The sequence below is a fragment of the Camelus bactrianus genome, chromosome 1, assembly GCF_048773025.1.
Source record: "Camelus bactrianus isolate YW-2024 breed Bactrian camel chromosome 1, ASM4877302v1, whole genome shotgun sequence".
Taxonomy (NCBI): Eukaryota; Metazoa; Chordata; class Mammalia; order Artiodactyla; family Camelidae; genus Camelus; species Camelus bactrianus.
In genome coordinates this window covers 58,885,931-58,906,287 of record NC_133539.1, presented here as the reverse complement: position 1 = coordinate 58,906,287, position 20,357 = coordinate 58,885,931, and the positions used below count along the sequence as shown (strand labels likewise).

Sequence of the window (20,357 nt, the reverse complement as noted above, 5' to 3'; positions counted from 1 at the left end):
AGACGTGCTGGCACCCTGATCTTGGACTTCAGGAGCCCTGAGAAAATACATTTTTGCTGTTGGCACCCCCAGTCTGTGGTGTTTTACTGTGGCAGCCGGAGGAGACTAAGATAAACATACTCCTCCCAGTTCTGCCAAGAACTGACTCGAGTCCTCATCTACCAAAATCTCTCCACAAGGGAAAGGGGTATCAAGAAGAGCAAAGAATGCTCACTAGAAAGCATGATCGGGGGCTTTCTCTGAAATACCCAGAGGGGGAAGCAGTAGGTCCCAAAATGCCAAGAAGAATAGGGTTTCTACAAAAAAGATTTTCTTCCGTGGCACCATCTGTTTTTCTTTGAATGTAATAAAAGTGACAGCTTTTCATGTACTAATGCTCCCTGAGCCTTTTAAAGTCAAACATATGATGCTATTTGTGTGTAAAGGTTTTCCTCTTGCGCCCATTTGTTTCTCCAGCTTGAATTTCTGTGTAAACTCCTTTGGCTAAATTACACAAACTGCCCACACCCCGTGTCTCCTCCCTCGCTGTAGAACAGGGGGCTGAATCTTCCGTCTTCAGTGTGGAGGGTCCAACATGCAGCTCCCAACACCAGGCAGAGGAAGATTTCCTGGCCAGCCAGGGCTGCTCCGTGCCCACTCCTCCATTTGTGCCATGATTGTGAACAGGCAGCTTTGAAACATGGCTTCAGGACATTTTTGGTCAGCCTAGCCCAAACCTGCTCTTTGTCTCCTTTTCCTTTGTAAACCTTGATAAATTCCCTTCTCCCCTTTTGCCCTAAATGCCTCCTTCTCCCATAAAAGGCAATAATATGTATGTATTTAAAGTAAACGTTTTATTCTTTTAAAAACAACTTTATGGAGGTATTAATTTACATACCAGAAAGCTAACCCATTTTAAGTGTGAAAGTCAATGCTTTTTAGTAAACTTACCAAGTTGTGCAACCATCACCATAATCCAGTTTTAGAACATTTCTGTCACCACAATATGATCCCGAATGCCCTTTTAAAGTTAATCCCCATTTCCATTCCCAGCTCCTGATAACCATCAATCTACTTTCTGTCTCTAGGTTTTCCTTTTCTGAACATTTCATGTAAAGGAAATCATACAGTGGGTAGTTGTTAACATTTGGCTTCTTTCACTCTGCATCATGTTTTTGAGGTTCATCTGTGTTGTAACGTGTACCAGTATCTTTCCTTTGTTTTGCTCAATACAGTTCCATGGTGTGGATGTACATCACGTTTTGTTTATCCATTCACCAGTTGCTAGACATTTGAGTTTTTACTCTTCTGCTGTTAGGAACAACACTGCTGTGAACATTTGCGTGCAAATCTTCATGTGAACATACTGAACCTCGTATTCTTGATAATTAATCAAATTATGTTTCTAGTTCTTAATTAAAATGCATCTGAGTTGAACTTTTTATAATCCTAGTCCTTTGCCCCTCAAAAAACCCTCAAAGTTAAATGGGCTTTTTTTTTTTTTAACTCACTTGAGGCTACCAGTTGATTCTTTTTCTCTGAGTCACTGGCTCTTCACAGAAGAGAAGCTCCCTACTTCTTAGAAAAATGTTCCCAGCTCCTGCTTTCCAAAAAAAGGAAAGAAAATATAAGATATCATTCAGGTTAAGGAGCACTGATTGCGCATATTCCTCGTGTCCAGACCTATGTTGAGGGCTGAGGAAGCCAACTGGTGTGAGACCTGGACCCCTGAAGACCTTACCATCCATCGGGGTGGGCAGGGGGCCGGCAGTCGAGCCAGGGAATTATTCCCCTTCTACACATTCAGCAGTCAGTAAAGAAAGAGGAAGTCTTTTAAAAAGTTATTTTCTCCTCTCCTGCCTTCTTTGAGAAAGGAAAATTATTTTAAAGAAGTGCTATTAAAGTCTCTACCCATTTTTTCCCCAACTAAAAGAAGTTCAGCTCCTGCAAGGAAGTTAGTATCAGCCAGAGTTCGTGCCTTTGCCATGTGTAGGTTGTGCGCACACACCTTCCAAAGCGTAGCAGCTGGAAGCCCTCACTGGCTACCATCCAGGTCGGCCTCCCACCCTTCGTAGGACTCGTTCCTGAGTGGCCTCAATTTGGATATGACCGGGGCCTTGGAGCACACAGCTTCATGAGGTGGCCTATTTTATCAGTCAACTGGTTTGTTACATAGTTTTTCTTATTTTGAACTTTTTCCTCCCTGTTAATTTTTTCCATTAGTCTCATGCCTGTTGCACATGATATCCTTTTGCCTATTTTGAAGTAGTTGACCTTCTTCCTGGTTCCAGAGTAAGTGCTGCTAGTTCAGGGGCTCTTATAATGGACTCTGATCCCTCAGTGGGGTCTAATCTGTTTAGAATAATCAGAGTGAGAGACTGTTGTAGACAAATACTGGCTGGTTGGTTTGAACAGCCAGCTACGTGTACCTTGTTGACTCATGTATGAAACTGTGGAACCAGAAATTCCAAATCTATTGGATTCATAAGCTCAGTCTTCTCCATTCAGTACTAAAGTCGTGTTGTTGTTGCTGAATCACATTACTTTATATTTAGCCTTGTTAAATTTGAGCTTACTGGGTTTGTTTTTAAGAACTCTTTTATTGTTAAATAATGCATAACATAAAATTTACCATTTTAACCATTTTTAAGTTCACTTGCACTAAGTACATTCCCATTGTTATGTAACCATCTTCACCACCCATCTCCAGAACTTTTTTCATCTTCTAAACAGAACTCCATGCCCATTAAATAATTATTCCCTATTTGCTTTCACTCCCAGTCCTTGGCAACCTTCTGTCTCTACTTTCTGTCTCTGAATTTGACTACTCTGGGTACCACATGAGTGGACTCACATTTTTTAAATGGCTTATTTCACTTAGCATGAACTTTTGATGGATGTTTGGGTTGTTTCCACCTTTTGGCTATTATGATAATGCCGCTGTGAAATGTGGATGTACAAATATCTGTTTGAGTCTCACTGATCTTACTGGTTTTAACTCATTACATTCTACCCCTACTTTGTGTTATTGGATAATTATCTGCATATTAGATCAACTTGATCTCTGACTTTACCCAAGCCCCTTAATAACATGTTGTACTTCCTGCTGACCTGAAGCTATCATTTGTACAAAACAGTCATTTCCCCCATCCTTAGTCTTTTTAAAATTATGACATGGTCTTCACAGCTGGATTCTAGGAACAGACATGTTTTCATATGCATCCTGAGTCTGAGTTGTTATGGCTCTTTTGGTTAAAGTCTAACAAGCGGGTATGTGAATCAGATAACCTCTAGGCTGGATCAGAGTGAGAGGCTGGGGGTTTGTTTGCTTTTCCCCTGTTTATTTGAAGGCTTCTAAGACTACTTAGAAACTAATATCAGGTATCAAAAAGCAGAGAACTGATTAGGATTGAATTGTTTTGTTCCACAAATATCTGTTGAGCTCCTACTTGTGAAAAGCACAAAGTGCTTTGGGGAATCAAAAGACGAATAAAACACGCTCCCTGCTTTCAAGACGATTATAATGCAAAATATTAGAAGAACTTCCTATTATAACACAAAGATCTTTAAGGAAGGCTTCAGCCCATAGGTGTAAAAACATATCTCCTTAATATGAAGAGGATTACAAAATACATCAAAAGGCAACGTGTGCTCTGAAATTATATTTCAGTATAGATGGGTTTTAAGGATTTGGGGACAGACTGAAAAATGACACATGAATGCTTTAGAAGGCCTTAGCTTTTGCTTTACTTGGGCTAATATAAGAGCACCAGGAAAACAAAAAGTACTCTTGCCCTTGACAGTATAAAATTCTTCTTATTTTTAGAGAGTAGTAACTATGGATTTATGAAATTCTTTGTCAGAGCAATTTAGTTAATAGATATGTAAATGACTACTTACTTCATTGTGTAGGTGGATCACTCCATGTACACTTTCTGAGGAAGAATATAAGTGTTAAATTAACATTGCAAATGCAGAGAAGCAAAAGTTCAGGTTAGAATGCCTTACCTTTGTTATGTTAGATGTTAGGAGTAAGACAGAGAAGATCCATCTTGTAACTGAAATTTGTTCAGTTTGCTCAGTGGAATTTCTTATTCACAGCCAACTCTCTAAGTGCCCTTTTTGGATGTGAGAAAATATAAGTAAAGTGGGGTGCAAGGTTGTTTCTCATTTATTGGTTTTCAAGCCCCTGGGGTCATCATAAACCCAGCTGGGGTGGGATGAGGAGGGGGTGCTGAAAGTTAATACCACAGTAATAAATTTTCATGCAAGATTTGCAGTCTAAGGCATCTTGTGAGAACATCCTCCCAAAAAATAATACTTAAGGAGCTTTTTTTTTTAAGTATATTGTTTTTTCAGTATGAAAACAACTTCAGAAGAGGTTGGGAATTCCAAAGCTCTTGTGGCTGTAACCAGCTCCTGTGATCAGCATGGAAGCTTCTCTAATCCTTGAGTTAAACCAGACCTCATCTAGGGGAAGAAGTCACTGATGGGAGAATAAATGGGCCCTGCCTCATAGAGGGTCTCCAGCTTCCCTCATGAATTCATTTTACCCCGAGAAGTAGCTTCATCTTCAGTTGTGTTTTAATCACTGTATTGCCCTTCTTTGAAATTTCCTCTAACTTGTCATGCAAAGCAAATTAAAATCCCTGTTAATGGAAACCAAGCTTTCCACCCATTCACCCTTCTGCCTTCTTATCCAGCTGTTCTTGGCTCCCACTAACGTCAGCTCACATTCTCCACATCAGGCCAGCAAATGAACATGCAGAAACTCACTCATCGTGTGTGTTTCTTCCTGTGGGCGACAGCTCGTATAATTCCCCCTTCCCACCTTCCTCATCGGTAAGCTGAGTTCCTTCTCACTTGCCCCATCACTAGGTTCTACACAGTTGTTGTCATAGGCATGTGTATGTCCCTTTCTGTGGCAGGCTGTTTCTGGGCTGTGCTGCGGCCACTGAGGACAGAGACCAGGGGCTGTGTCGACTTATTCAACCCAGCAGCTCTGCAAGGGGGCAGGGGCTGGGCTGCCCACATTGTGACTGCTTCTTTGTTAAGATGCTTTATGTGTTTGCTTTTGCTTTTGTTTTCCTTTTCCTTCAGGTACAGAGTGAAGACAGCGTCCTGCTGTTTGTCATTGCCTGGACAGTCACAGAAATTATCCGTTACTCCTTTTATACGTTCAGTCTGTTAAACCATCTGCCTTACCTCATCAAATGGGCCAGGTAAAGAAGTACACAGATGAAGGCTAACTTTTGAAATGACCTATCACTGTATTTTTCCTTTATTGCCTAAGTATTATTTTTGTTTTTAAAAATAAAATTGTGTGTGTGAGACACGGGTTGGGTAGAAATCTGGTCTGTAGATTTCATCAGGATAAGGGACTCTACATAATTTTGATTAATGGAAACACTTAAATTTTTTATCTCTACTTATTTCTTTGGGATCAGTTCTTTTCAATTAAATTATTCAATAGAAATTTGATATTCCATCCCTTTTTTGTCCATATAAAATTTTACTGATGAGTTTCTGCCATTATGATAGTTTTTGGACCAAGTCAGTTCTCGTGTCAATTTTGCCAACAAGATAACTCTTAAATTAATTTTTAATTAATAACAGATATTACATGTTAGTTTTAGCATATTACCAGTTTATTTTGCTGTGATTATTTTTAGCAGTAATATGTGTTATGGATTGGGTAAAAGGCTGTTAGTTTTCATCTGTTTATCTGAACTAATCTGTGAGACAGTTGTGAGCAATTTTCCTCTTTGGGAAAGACTACAGGAAGGACTGACAAAGCCAAAGGATCAAAATTGTCCTTGGGGCCAAAGTGCTTCATTTCAAAAAAGGAAAATGGTAGCTCCTAAACAATTTATGAGTTTAATGTTTAAATAGAGACATAAACCAAATGTTTCCAACATTTCAAGCATGTGAACTTCTCTTTTTTTTTTTTTTGCAGTAAACATTTGTATTAGGAAAAGGGGAGAATGGGAAAAAACAGCAATTCCTAACCACACTGGGCAGGCTGGTGAAAGCTTTCTATCCTTGTTTCTATCCTCGTTTAAATTAGCATTTATTTTATTTTTCACAGTAGCACATACAGACATTTGGAAAATTGTAGCACTGCACATACGTTGGATGTGCCAATTTTTTTCAGTCCACAGACCCAACTTGGTGTACGTCGTAGGGGTTCCTCAACATTGTGTTCCAGTACCTTCCCCCCAGCAAGTCCACCCCTACCCCACAGGGCAGGACCCTTCAATGTAAACCATGGCTCAGTGCCCCTACTATACCAATATTTGGCATCATCTTAGTTATTTTAAGTTGTTTTGAAGAGTTACTTTTTCAGTCAGACCAAATTTTGAGGCTGGCCAAACACATTTATTTTATTTTAGGACATTCAGAAACAAACCTGTTTTGGCCCTTTCCAAAAACTAGCTCTTAAAACCTGAATTTAAGCAGTGGGTAAACAGGAAAATGTATAAGCAATAGCTTTCTACAAGACCAGTACTGATTAGCGGGGTGGGGTGAGTCTCTCTTACTAAAGCTGGTCTATGGCCATACCGCCTGGAACGCGCTCCACCTCGTCTTATCTCTACCAAAGCTGGCTTCGAACCTCAGTAACGAATGTTTTGTTTTGTTTTAGGTACACCCTTTTCATCGTGCTGTACCCAATGGGAGTGTCAGGAGAACTGCTCACAATATATGCCGCCTTGCCCTTTGTTAGACAGGCTGGCCTGTACTCCATCAGTTTACCTAACAAGTACAATTTCTCCTTTGACTACTATGCATTCCTAATTCTGATAATGATCTCCTACATTCCAAGTAAGTAAACAGTTATGCATATATTTATTTATGTTTTAAAAATTGGCTCTACAGTAACTAGAGTTAAAATGCCTTTGGTTGTTTTTTACACCATAAATCTAGTTTATTGGGAACGCTTTGGTTTTTGTTGAATGCTGACTATCAGAGGGAATTTTCTCTGGTGGTAATTGAATAAAGATGAACCCTTCTCAGTAAAGCTGCCAAAATGCAGCCCTTCTCAGTGTGTGGGTTTGAAACAGTGAGTGCCAGGATAGGTTAACTATCTAATGGAGGAAAGTACTGAGAGGAAAGCAAAAAAAGCCATTAAAGACCTCACCTTGACTTCTGTCTCTTGAGAACAGCTTGTTACGGTATTTGAAAAACACTATAAAGAGATTTTCACATTTTTACTATATCAAAATAGTTACTTCACTTCTAAGGAATCAGTAGTTAGCTAGAAACAACAAAGCAAAAATAGATTAATTTATTTTTTTCTATATTTCTTATTTTCTTGTTTGGAAATAAGCACTTAAAACCATCTGAGCAGGGACACAGTGTTCTCTTCAGGATGGTTTCCAGTTATTTTAATAGTGCTACTGAAGGTTTAAATATATGGATAATCAAAGGTGCCTATCAATATCCTCCATAACAGAGAGAAAAAGCCACATTTGAGGCTTCTGTGAAGTGAGTCCTGTTTGCTGAGGAAGAGTTGTTTATTCCTTTTCTCGAATTCTGACATCCGGTTGCAGTCCTACGATTGATTTGCACACGTGCAAAAGGATCTTGTTCTACCCGAGGATGTGTAAAGTTAATGTTTCTTCTCATTTAGCCACTTCCGTAGGCATTGTGACTCTCAATCTTATTTTAGTCTATAAGATGCTATATTCTCCCCTAAACCTCAGGTTAAATTCAGACTGGAGGGTTGGATTTTTCTTCAGCCCACAGCATTAGCTGAATGAATCATCCTAACAGCCATAGATGACATGTTTGTGTCCCCCTGTGGAAAATTGCGTTTCATGCATTTTGAGAAAAAAACTACATCCAGATTTCACATGAACATTTATCTTGGAGAAGCTCTTGAATGCTGTTCTGCTTTATGGTTCATTTTCCACTCTTAATTTGTGATCAGGTCCTCCTCTCTGGTGCTGGAACCATGGTGGCTAAAGGCCATCTCTCTTCAAATGTAAAAGGTAGTTGATTTTCAAACAAACGATAAATATGGAAGAGTGTAAAAATTTAAGTAGTAAAAACTAACTTAGAGCTTTTCACCTTTCTAATTTTGTTTCCCTGGAGTTTTATTTTTCAGTCTCAAGAGTGACAAAGTTGCAGTGTTGCCTCATCCAGAGTAACAAATATTATCCCCACAGGGCATCATGAGATCTATTTAGATTCAACATAAGTCTTTGAATGAACAGGGGATAGATGCTGTATTGTGTGACTGGGAAAGGGACAAGGAGAATATCATGAAGTCAAACCAGTAGCAAGGTGCTGCCACACTGACAGAAGTCCGGGGCCCCCACCTCAGAGTTGCTGCAAGATTTCTGGTCTATTGAAGAAGGAGGGGCTTTATTCCAGGAACAGTTCTCCAGGGCAATCTGAGGCTGTCTGCACCTCCTAGTCTTCTTTGGGCTCTGGTTGCCAACCGGCACCCAGCCTTCCGCCTCCGCCTGCTGGCCTCTCAGTGTGGGGAAGGCGCCTAGCCAGGCACAGGCTGCCCTCCCTGATGCTAGGATCCCCAGTTCTCTGGGATTTTCCTTCACTGCCTTCAAAGAGAGAAAACACAGATGTCAGGGCCAGCTGTCCGACAGAGTAGGGCAGCCCTCTCCTCTCAACAGACATCTGCTTTCTTTACCTCAGTCCTGCCCCCCTCGTCAGCCTCCTTTTTGCTAAGAGGACTTGGTTTGGTTAAAGCCTGTATCCTTTCTATTTTCAGGAAGCTTAAGTCTTATAAAACAAGAAAAGGGGTTCATTTCAAGGACAGGGACTAAAAGGTTCCTTCCAAATCCCTAACTCCCCGCCCAGGCTCAAGATGGCATCGCAGACCGCACCCTCTGCTACACGTCGTTTGTGTCTGCTGGCACTCACTGTGCTCTGGCCTGAGCTGGTGGCCCTGCGTGTTTTCAGTAGTTTAGGTTGTTGATACTGAAACCAGTTTGTACGTTCATTCCAGCCAACTGCACATTTCCAACTTTCCAAAACTTTGTATTTATAGGAAGAAAATGCAGAGTTAGGAGAGGTTGCTGTTGACATGCAGTCTTCTTTACCAAATTTGGTTTCATTTCTACAACTTAAGTTTCTCTTAACCTTCTTTAGTGGGAAGTTGATGGTGTACATGTCTGACATAAAGCAGCACGTCCCCTCTGTGGCCTGCCCTTGTGTTGCACTGTTGCACGTGTGGCCCATGTTGCGTCTGGCCCTTGAGCTGCAGCCCTGGGAGTTTTCTCATAATGGGTGCTTTGGAGTCCCTTGCAAGGTGCTCCCCTCCTGCTCTGCTGCGGTTGTACTATGAGTATGTATGGTATGAGCAGGGCTCAGTAGGCATCTAAGTCCTGTTTACACCCTCCCCGTCCCCCTATCCCCACAAATTGGTGAAAGTTAGCTATAGAGGTGGGGGTTAAAAGAAAAGGCTGAGAAATGAGAAACATTGATGTAGGGTGAGGGCACTGTCCAGGATGTCAGTAACCATAACCACACCTCTGATTTTTAGAGAAACAGAAGAAACTCATCCCAGGCAGAGCATTTCAGGTTGCTCTGAGCTTCAAGTCTTCCTCTGCCTAGAGAGCAAGAGAACCCATCTCCTTACAGGCTCCAGGACATGCACACATGCACAACCACCACCTCCATCCTGCGTGTCCTGAGCTGCAAGAGCAGAGGGAAGAATTCCAAATAGCCTGTTTTCAGGTGGAGATTTTCATTGTAGTTAAAAGTAGTAGCCATGCATCTGAAATTGTTTCAGCCACTGTGGTTGGATTCAGTGTGAACATGTGGGTAATTGAGATGGAGACAGTGTCACCCAAGTTCTGGTCACCAGGAAGTCACTACTGGAGCAGTAGAGAACTCCAGCCCAAGTGCCCCCGTTCTCCTGCCCCCCCCATGTCCCTTTCTCTTGGGCACTAAGAAACCTATGCAAGATACAAAGTGATGAAAGGCCAAACCTGGCCTCCATTTCTGAACCCTGACCCTTGGGAGCCAGCAAGCCCTTGCCTACAGGATGAGGGTATGTTTGGCCATCTTGCTGCCACTGAGGCCCTAATGAATGGCTTCTGAGTCACTGTCCTCGCTCAGACCCTATGAGGCCTTAGCCGCCTGTTATGAGGCTGTAGTCACAAATGCAACCAGCAGGAAAGTCCTCAGTGTACTTTGCCACAAAGTTGCCCTTTACTAAAGTGTACCTATAGATACGTGACTGGCCCCACATTTTTAAATGATTACAATTAGCATTCCTTATGGTTTAATTATATCTTTGCTTCCAGTTTTTAGATTATAGAACTTGTCAAATTTTCTGGCTTTCATACCAAAATAGTTCTCTCACTGTTGAATTTTATGCACAAGCTGGGTCTTTTCTGTGAATAACTTCCTGCCTGTAAATAGTGAGTGGAGTGGATGGCTCCGCACCGAGGCCGCCTGTGCAGTTTATCAAATCTGTGTGCACACACCCACTGATGGCTTGGAGTACTTTGGAAGGATCATTTGAAATTTGGCCAACTTGGAACCCGTTTAAAAAGGAAGAAACTGTCAGAGGAGAGTTGGCTGTAGTAGAAATTACCTCCCCCAAAACACAGGTTACAGTCGAAAAGAAATAGAGATCAGTGCTGTTGGGAAGGGAAGGAAGGATAGTGTACACCCAAGACCATCTCGCTGGAGTTTTTTACATGGTTCTTGAACCCCCAGTTTATAGTAACCCTGTGAAGGTCAGGTAGCTTAAACTGGCATTTCCCAGCAGGGACACTGTAGGCATTTGGGGTGGGACCATTCTTAGTCCTGGGGGACTGCCACACATTGTGGATTTTGGCATTCCTGGCCCTGTGTGCTAAATGCCAGTAATCTCCTCCCTCCCATACTCTCCTCCACCCCCATTTCCAAATACTCCCTACAGAGGCAGTACCACCCTGTTCATTTGAGAACCAGTCCTTTTTAAAGTCATCTAAACCCAGGGAACTATATTCAATACCTTGTAATAGGCTATAATGAAAAAGAATATGAAAAGGAATACATATGTTGTAACTGAGTCACTATGCTGTATACCAGAAATTACCGCATTGTTAACCAACTATACTTCAATAAAATAAAGTTTTATTATAAATGGGAAAACAAAAACAAAAAAACCAAAATTAAAACTGAGTAAGCTTAGGGAGGAGAAGCAAGATGGCGGAGTAGAAGGACGCTTGCAGCTCACCCTTTCCCACAAGTACACCAAAACTCACATCTACGGACCTATTCAGCCAACCAGAGCACCTGCCGAACTCCAACAGAACATTGCCCTCTTCAAAAGACAAAGACACCAAAAATCTGGTAGGAAAAAAGAAAGAAGAAAAAGCAAAACAATGTGGGACCGGTCCCGCGGGGAGAGAGCGGCAAAGGAGGACTGGCGCTCGTTCGCTGGGGCTCCCCCCTCCAACGGAAAGGCCAGCGGAACAGAGGGGGAGCCTCTGAGGCTCAGATCTGCCCCAAGCACCCCCTTGACCGACAGAACTGAGTTAAACAGGCACAAAGGGTCCCCGTGACACCCAGCCTGAGATGCAAGCTGGCAGCTGGGGCTGGGACAGGCGACCCGGGCTGGGCGGAAGACGGGGGTAGCTGCACTGAGGCAGCCCCGGGGGACTGCAGGGGGCTGCGCACAATGGCTGGGAGGGGATACAGAGCAGAACAACCTCGGTCCCCCATAAACTGCGAAAAAAGCAAGGCAACACGGCTGGTGTGCTGGGGTAGGGGGGGGCGTAGCCTTTGTCTCCTCAGACCTGTGCCACCATTACTGGCGCTTCTCACAAGAAGAGAGGCAGGGCGCAGCCACAGCCGCTATCTCCCCCGTGCGCAGCGCCCGCCCGGGCAGGGGTGGGGCCGAGGCCTGAATCCGCGCCCAGGGGCTCCACAGCTCCTAGGCAGGACTGAGACTTGTTTACAGCCTGAGGCAGATAGGATCTTTCTGCCCTAGCACCTCAGAGAACTCCTGTGGCCAAGACAAACAAGGAGCTGAGATTTGGCACTGAGCAGAGGCGGGGCCGTTCTGCGGTCTTCCCCGAGCCCGCCTTCGGGGCACCGACCCAAGGCGGAGCTACCGGTGCCTGGAGAGGGCGGGTGGTCACCCGCCTTCCTGGCAGGAATGCAGCACCTGACCACAGTGCTGGGAGGGGGCGCGATCTGCCCACCTGCCTCCCCCGAGTGCAGCATCTGACTGCGGCATCAGAAAGGGGAGTGACCCGCCCCCCCGCCCACTGGGTAAGAGCTCAGCACCTGACCCAGTGTTGGGAGGGGGCGCAATCTGCTAGCCGACAGCCACTGGGACCAGCACAGAAGAGGGCGCCAACAGAGGGCCTCTGGAAACAGCAAGCTGAGTTTGCCAAACAGGGCAAAGACACAAAGACCTCTCGATAAAAATCATTAAGAGCACACCATCTCCAGGAGAACTAGATAACTGATACTCCTTAAGCCCCAGTGCCAGAGAGATAAGAGCAATATGAAGAAGCAGAGGAACCACTCCCAATTAAAAGATCAAGAGAAATCCCCTGAAAGCACGATCAAGGAAACAGACATTGATGGCCTACTTAGATCAAGATTTCAAAAAAGGACTGATCAGAGTACTGAAGGAACTAAAAGAAATAGTGTTTAGAGATATAAAGTATGTCAAAAATGAAATAGAAACTATAAAGAAGAACCAAGTAGAATTAGTAAACTCATTTGCTGAGATGAGAGCTGACCTAAAGGCTGTACAAAGCAGGCTAGATAATGCAGAGGAATGAATAGGTGACCTAGAAGACAGGACAACAGAAAGCACCCAATCAGAACAGCTGAGAGAAAAACAAATAAAAACAATGAAAACAATATAAGGGACCTATAGGATAGTATAAAGCATGCCAATCTACACATAATAAGGGCTCCAGAAGGGGAAGAAAGAACAAAGGGGATTGAAAAGGTATTTGAAGAAATCATGACTGAAAACTTCCCAAACCTAAAGAAGGAATCAGATATCCAAGTACAGGAGGCTCAGAGGGTCCCAAACAGGAAGAACCCAAACAGACCCACACCAAGACATATCATCATCAAGATGGCCAGAGTCAAGGATAAAGAAATGATCCTAAAGGCAGCAAGAGAAAAACAAAGAGTGAGTTACAAGGGAAGCCCCATAAGGCTCTCAGCTGATTTCTCTACACAAACACTAGGCCAGAAGGGAGTGGCAAGATATATTCAAAGTCCTGAATGAAGAAAAGATGCAGCCTAGGATATTCAATCCAGCAAGGGTATCCTTTAGAATAGAAGGAGAGAGAAAGAACTTCAGAGACAAGCAAAAACTGAAAGAGTTTAGCAACACTAAACCCACGCTAAAAGGAGTATTGACAGGTCTACTTTAAATAGAAAAGAAGCAGGATGCTACAAAAATGAGAAACTCATAACTGGAAAGGAGATAACTACCATGAATTACAAATAGGATAAACACAAAATTTTAAAAGAAGACATCTAAATCATTAAGGGTGGGAGAGGGAAACAAGGAAAGCCACTGTGGAAGACAGTATGGAGATTCCTCAAAAGACTAGGAATAGACTTATGATAGGACCCAGGAATCCCACTCCTGGGCATATATCCAGAAGGAACCCTACTTCAAAATGACACCTGCACCCGAATGTTCATAGCAGCACTATTTACAATAGCCAAGACATGGAAGCAGCCTAGATGTCCATCAACAGATGACTGGATAAAGAAGGTGTGATATATTTATACAATGGAATACTACTCAGCCACAAAACCTGACAACATAACGCCATTTGCAGCAACATGGATGTTACTGGAGAATGTCATTCTGAGTGAAGTGAGCCAGAGAGAGAGAAAAATGCCATGTGAGATCGCTCATATGAGGAAGCTAAAAAGTAAATAAATAAATAAATACAAAACAGAAACAGACTCATAGACATAGAGTACAAGCTTGTGGTTGCCAGGGGTGGCGGGGGGTGGGAAGGGATAGACTGGGATTTTAAAATGCAGAATAGATAAACAAGATTGTACTGTATAGCACAGGGAAATATATGCAGGATCTTGTGGTAGCTCACAGTGAAAAAAAAATTTGACAATGAATATATGTATGTTCATGTATAACTGAAAAATTGTGCTCTACACTGGAATTTGACACAACATTGTAAAATGATTATAACTCAATAAAAAAAATGTTTATAAAAAACTGAGTAAGCTATGAAATGCCTACTAAAGGATTATTTTAGCTTAAAAAAAAAAGTAATCTATGAAATGACCAAGAACAGACTCTCCAGAGCTTAAGGGCTTACTTTTTACTCACATTTTTACATCCAGAGGTGTTTAGGTGTGTAGTACTCCTTCCCCTCCTCAGTCTTTCCAAAGTACAGCCTTTCTTGGGAATTACTTTTTGGAAAGCCTCCCTATTCCAAGACTAAGAGGGTGACAGAGAGGGCAAGACAGAGTCAGGAGCCACGAACCTGGTCCTGCCTGTCAGTGATTTGCTGTGAGACCCCAGGCAAGTGCCTACCGTCTCTGGGACTTGAGTTCCTCCTCTATGAAAGGGAATAATAACTCCGTCACTAGAATTCTTCACCTCGTTGTTGTGAAATCAAAATAAATGTGAAGGCGACGATGTGAGAGGGTATGAGTATTATCTGCTGGCCCTGTGGCCTCTTGGTTGGTACCGATAGTGTCAGTAGTGCCTGTCATTCTAATCCACACTGTGCTTCCCCCTCGGCCAAAGTAGGGAAAGTAAATCTGTGCTTTTCCTCTCTTCCCAGGCCCACCTTGTCACTGTCCTTAGTTGCTGGATGAGGAAGGAGTCAGAGACTCAGAGAAGCCCTCAAATCCAAGCACCTTACACAGAACTTGCGATTTTAAATCATCTCCTTAACCTTTTCTTTCTTTTCTTTCCAGTTTTTCCCCAGTTATACTACCACATGATACACCAGAGAAGAAAGATCCTTTCTCATACTGAAGAACACAAGAAATTTGAATAGTTCCTGCTTCCTCCACTCCCCCAGAAACAAACTTTCCAATGACAAAAAATGCTGCAGACTTTTTCAGTTCCCAATGCGTTTCACAGAAAATAAGTAAGAACTATTTTTAAAATACTAAAAAAAATAAATAAAACAAAACAAAAACCAAAATCCAGTGCACATGGGCCTGGGATTTTATAAAAAACAGAAACAAAAAATGAAAGCTGTTACATAGAACATCCTGGCCAGCCCATGTCAGCATGCTCTTTCAACCAGAGGTTCCCAGTATTCATGGTGATGCTGGAAAGGGATTTGGGGTTTCATATCCTCCCGTTTCCTTCGCGTATCTGATAAATAAAGATCTGTAACACTAAATTCTTGATTATTACAGTCTGAGTAGTGAAGTTGTACCCACTGAATGCCCGGCTCGCAGCAGTTCTGTTCCAGTCTGCAGTGTGTTTAGCATTCCCTCTCAAAGTGCTTGACTGCATGCTGGAAGCCATTTATGTCCTATGAAATGCTCTGAAGTTATGACTGGGACCTTCCCCCTCCTATCTAGTGAATGAATTATACAATGTATATGTCTGTGCAACTTCAGGGTAGTGCCTGTAATCAGAAAACAACTAGAACCCTTTTGTTTGTTTTTAATTGAGTCATTACTGCCTGCCACTTCGAAATGTGCTTGAATTAAATAAGTATGTGTATATTGTAGAGAAGCTACCTTATATGCGGCTCAGCCTCAATCATACTTTAACAAAATGACAGTTCTCAGAAAGGGAAAGCTCAGTTTCTAGTCAGTGACAAGTACCTTTCACAGTACCGTTCTCAGAACACCCCTGAGTAAGGTGTCTGCCAAGAGCTGTTCTCACTTAGGGACCTGAAGCCAGTCTAGTCGCATAGGAGTAGAGAATCTGTTATTGAAAGCACATGGAGGTGTTACTTTAGAAATGGAGTCTGGAAGAACATTCAGGAATAGGTTTATATACCCTTATTATTTTATTTTTACATTTTCATTCAACTCTTCTGTTTGGATACTTTTCCTCATTTATGATCCCATGTAGTTCCCACCCAAGCTGTAAGTCCAGAGGCAGTGAAATGTTCCAGTTGGGCAGTCGTGAGCTAAAAGCAGTATCGTCCCCGCATGGAGGAGCAGCCAAGAAATACTCTGGTCATATGGACATTGTCTAATTAATGTCATGTCTTCATACTTTAATTGCTAAACTGTGCATTTAAGACTCTTCAGGAAAGGGTTGCATGAAAACGTAAAGCCCAAGTTTAGACGTGCATTAGATTTTAAACACAGAATGTTCTTTATGGAACCTTTTTTGCTTTTTTTTTTAATTGGTTGATCTTTGAAAGACTGGCTTACTAGCTTATTGACTGGTTATCAGTTAAAATATAATTGCTAATATTTGAGAGTGTCATAATGGAAAGCTGATTTTTTAAATGCTTATTTTCATAGAAGCTCGAAAATGAGAAAATGTGCAGCCTAAAATGTAATGCAAGCAGGTGTGTAATAATTTTTTTTTTCAATTGAACATTTAAAATTCTGCTTTTTACAGCCAGCACTCTTAACTTGGGCATACTACGATTAGAATCTGTTTGTGTACTTGATAAACAAAATATGTGGGAAAGATTATTTTTCATGCTTTTTCTTTTTCCAAAATAAATTTCTACTATAAAATAGAATCAGTTTGGGTTATATTAGCTTTATTACTTAATTTGGATAAGGTTTTTTTCCATTTGTTTTTGGGATAAGTTATAGAAGATAGGATGAGAAATGTAGGTTTTCCAGGATTGCTGGATTGGAGGTTTTATTCAGGCCTCTCTATTATAATTTGTCACTACTTGTGAGAAACAGTCTGTGACAAATAGTGGTATTGCATTAAATCAAACTTTGGCAACAAGAACGCAGCAAACAACTCCCTTCTCACCAAGGGTCTCAACCCCAGTGTGTATTTTTGTCCATCAACATTTAAAATGCTCATTGCAGATAAGTAAGGCACGCCACCGTGTCCTTCAGTCACCCCTCTCAGTAACTGGCTTATTTATCTCTGACACGAATTCATTTCTCTTTGGAAGTGGTGGTGGTCTTTTATGAACTGAGAACATCTCACCCCACCAGGTGTCGCATCTTATAAAGTGTGAATGAGGAAGGTGTTGTTCTGGTGGGTATTTTGTCAGACTTACCGTTTTCATTTCAGGGCACAGTCAAAAGCATCATCTGCCCAGCTCCCCACCTGATTGGGTGTTTCACATCCCAGCTTTGGGGACCACCTTCTGGCAGAGAATTCTTTGAGGTACGCAGTAGTGCTTTGTAGACACGAGCTGCTAATCCGCATCTTGCTGTGTTCAGTTTACTAAGATTGGGATCATTCATTTAACACGTACTGACTATTATCAAAGGCACCGTGAAGAGTTAGTCACTGAACAAAGCACATCCTCCCCGATGAAAACGTTCCTCTGGAGCAAACTTCCGACAGGAAGAGTTTAGATGATGTAGTGCTTAGAGGCACGTGAAGAGATTGTGCCCTCACTTCCACTTGGGTTTTTGGTTATTCATTTATAATTAAAGGTTGGCATTGATGTGGTACAACCTGCAAATTATTTCCAACTCTGAGTTTCAGATAAAACATAAGACAAAATCAGTACAATACTGCTCCTTTGAAATTTGGGTAAAAAATTATACAACCGTATATATAGTCATTTTTATATTTTTTCTATGTTGTGAAAACCAAAACTGTAATTTTATAAGTCTTTGATTCACTAAAATTATATAATTTAAATGTATTTTTTGTATATTTAGAAATAAGGAGTTCAAAGACTATGCTTAACTTTCTATGCATGCATTTGGAAGCTGTTTTTACCTGACACTGTTAATGTAGTAATAAGTTGTATTCATAAAATACTGATCTATGTTGCATTTCAAAATAAACTGGCGTGTTGCTCTGCCTGGATTTGAAATACTGACCAGTGGGGTCTAGTGACTTTTTTCACAATGAGTTGGCCTAAAAGTGGTGTTGTAGGACTATGGAAGAGTTTCAGTTCTGTTATGAATTCCAGCTTTCTCTTTACAGTTTTAAAATCTATTTCTGCTATATTTCTACTATAGATATTCATAATGGTTCTACACTTACAGGACAAATAGACAGATTTATATTAAGAGGTTTCCAAGAAGTCATTCTACCAGTCAGTCTTCAAGCTTACCAAGCCGGTCCCCAGCCTGGCTGCAGAAGGACAAGAGATGCCTCATGTAAATGACCGGGAAAAATAAAAATTAATCAGTGGAAGACTGAGGGCCCTTGTCTAACAATGTTTGTGTGTGGGTTTTTTTATTTGTTTGCTTATCTAACTTTTCTGATACAAGTTGAGAGGGGAAATACTGTTGCCCAGCAATGTTCATCTTACAGTAAAACAAGTATTTTTGGTCAAGTGGTCAAGTACCTCCTCCTGGAAAAAGGCCTCCAAAGACGGGCCAATCCTGGGAACTGCTTTCAGCACTGACATTCACAGTAAGAAGTCAGGAGAGGACACTGAGAGGATACTCGGCTTGGCCACTTTCCACCTGCTAGTTCTGGACCCTAAATTTCTTCACCTCAAAATGAAATTTCTGCGGTGTCTGTTTGCTGGGCACTTTCTAGTTATTTCTCTGGGGGATCTCTCTTAGGGTGTCTCCAGCAGTAGCGTGCCCCCACCTGAGTGCTAGGTCCTTTTAGAGTTGACTGTCACCCTTGTCTAAGACTATGGTCTCTGTTACAAAGAGGAACGTTTTCTTGCTAAATGCTCTCTGGCCGCAATTTAGACATTCCCAGCACAGTGGTCAGAACCGCCTCTCTCCTCTATATAGAATCTGATCTGCTTCAGAGATAGGCTTTCATTTATGAAAAGAAATAAAATTATTTCAGCAGAAATTGAGGAACAGATGGTAAAGTTAATAGCAGAGGCGACCCAGAAAATCCAACCTTTACAATCTTAGGGTGGTAATGGGAAGCCCGCCAGAGCTTTGTAATTTGTCATTGTCATACTTTGTGGCAATTATGTGTACTATGTTAACATAAGCCCTCGCCTGAAGAATTACCATTGGTATAATTAAGAGGCCTACTGTTACACACAGCATCCCAAAATACTGCTGTGTTGTCTTGTTCCCTTTAACAAGAATGGAGACTAGCTGTGCAATTCTGCATATTATTTTTTTAATCCCAGCCTTACAAGTAGCCTTACAAGTAGACTGGTTCATTGTACCAGTTTAGTGGTGAAGAAACTGTTCTAAACAACTATTACCAAAAATAGCCATACCTATTAACATTCCCCTGCCTGCAACTGGAAACCTGAGTTAGAGTTATGTGGTTTTTTTGACCAATGCTTTTATTTGTAAGACTAATCCTCTTTTTTTCAAACTTTGAGAGATACCCCTTAGTGTTATAGAGGTAGGTCTCACTGCCAAAAATAATCCTTTTTCCCACAAAAAGGCAGTTCAGCGTAAAAGTCATTTGATGAGCAAAAACAAAATGTGTGAGAAGCTGTGTACTTAAGCGCCTAGTATCCATTTCATAAATCTGTTTATGTTTGGAAATTGTTTTCTGCGCAGTAATTCCAAAACATGAGCTTATTACCACTGCCGCGCTTCCACGTCTGCCTGTGACCTTCGTGGATACAGTAATTGGTTGAAGCCCCAAGGCTATTAACGCCTCCGTGTCATCGTAGCTGGGCTTCCCCACTAGGGGGCAGCACGTCACAAGCGATCCAGGGCCTTGGAAGTCAAAGGCGCTTGGGACCGCTTCAGCACGAGGGCGCGGAAGGAGCAAAAGGGCGCGGTAATGAAAATTAGTCGCAGATTTCCATTGTCCATGTAAAGCAAAGTCAGTCCCATCTTAAAGCATATTCTGGAGGGATACAGGAAAGAACACTTTTTAAAGCAAAAAAACCAGCTGGGATGCGTGCTTTGAGGCTCCATCTGTTCTCTTCCTGCTGTGGAGACGTCCCCAGCTGGGACCCTACAGGCTGCTTGGTTTTGAAATGTGGAGAGATTTTGGAGCTGGTCGTCAAGCAGGTGTTAGTGCTCCTGTTTAATGGAGAGCCTACTTGTTAATCTTCGAAATGTTCAGAAGGGAGGTCAGTTCCCACTCTTCTGTCTCTGGATATTTTTGGAGGGTGGCCTGGGCCATGAGAAAATATCAGGCCACCTTATAAGGCCACGTCTGGCCCCGAGAATGCTCGTCTGCGGCACGTCCAGTACACTCTGTGGGTGTGTTAACTTGACTCTTGGACTGGGAGTTTTCTCACAGATTTAAAATACTTCTATTCATGCCATGGATTATTCTCACTCTTTAACAGGCTTAAACTCTTCTCAAGAGAGAGCTGTTTAAATGGCACCAATTTTGGACATACCAAATAGATAACCGAGGGCATATGTAATCC

At 42.0% G+C, this 20,357-nt stretch overlaps 1 protein-coding gene across 1 annotated transcript in view; it reads left to right on the top strand.

Annotated features, from left to right (window-relative positions):
• The window catches only part of HACD2 (3-hydroxyacyl-CoA dehydratase 2), an 88,418-nt gene extending 70,509 nt beyond the window's left edge, over positions 1–17,909 (top strand). Inside the window, exons 5-7 of the mRNA XM_010970916.3 lie at positions 5,080–5,201; positions 6,623–6,801; positions 14,878–17,909. Of these exons, the coding sequence (XP_010969218.1) occupies positions 5,080–5,201; positions 6,623–6,801; positions 14,878–14,960 (384 nt within the window). The 3' untranslated portion in view covers positions 14,961–17,909. The remainder of the gene's footprint in view (positions 1–5,079; positions 5,202–6,622; positions 6,802–14,877) is intronic.
• Positions 17,910–20,357: the final 2,448 nt, after the last annotated feature.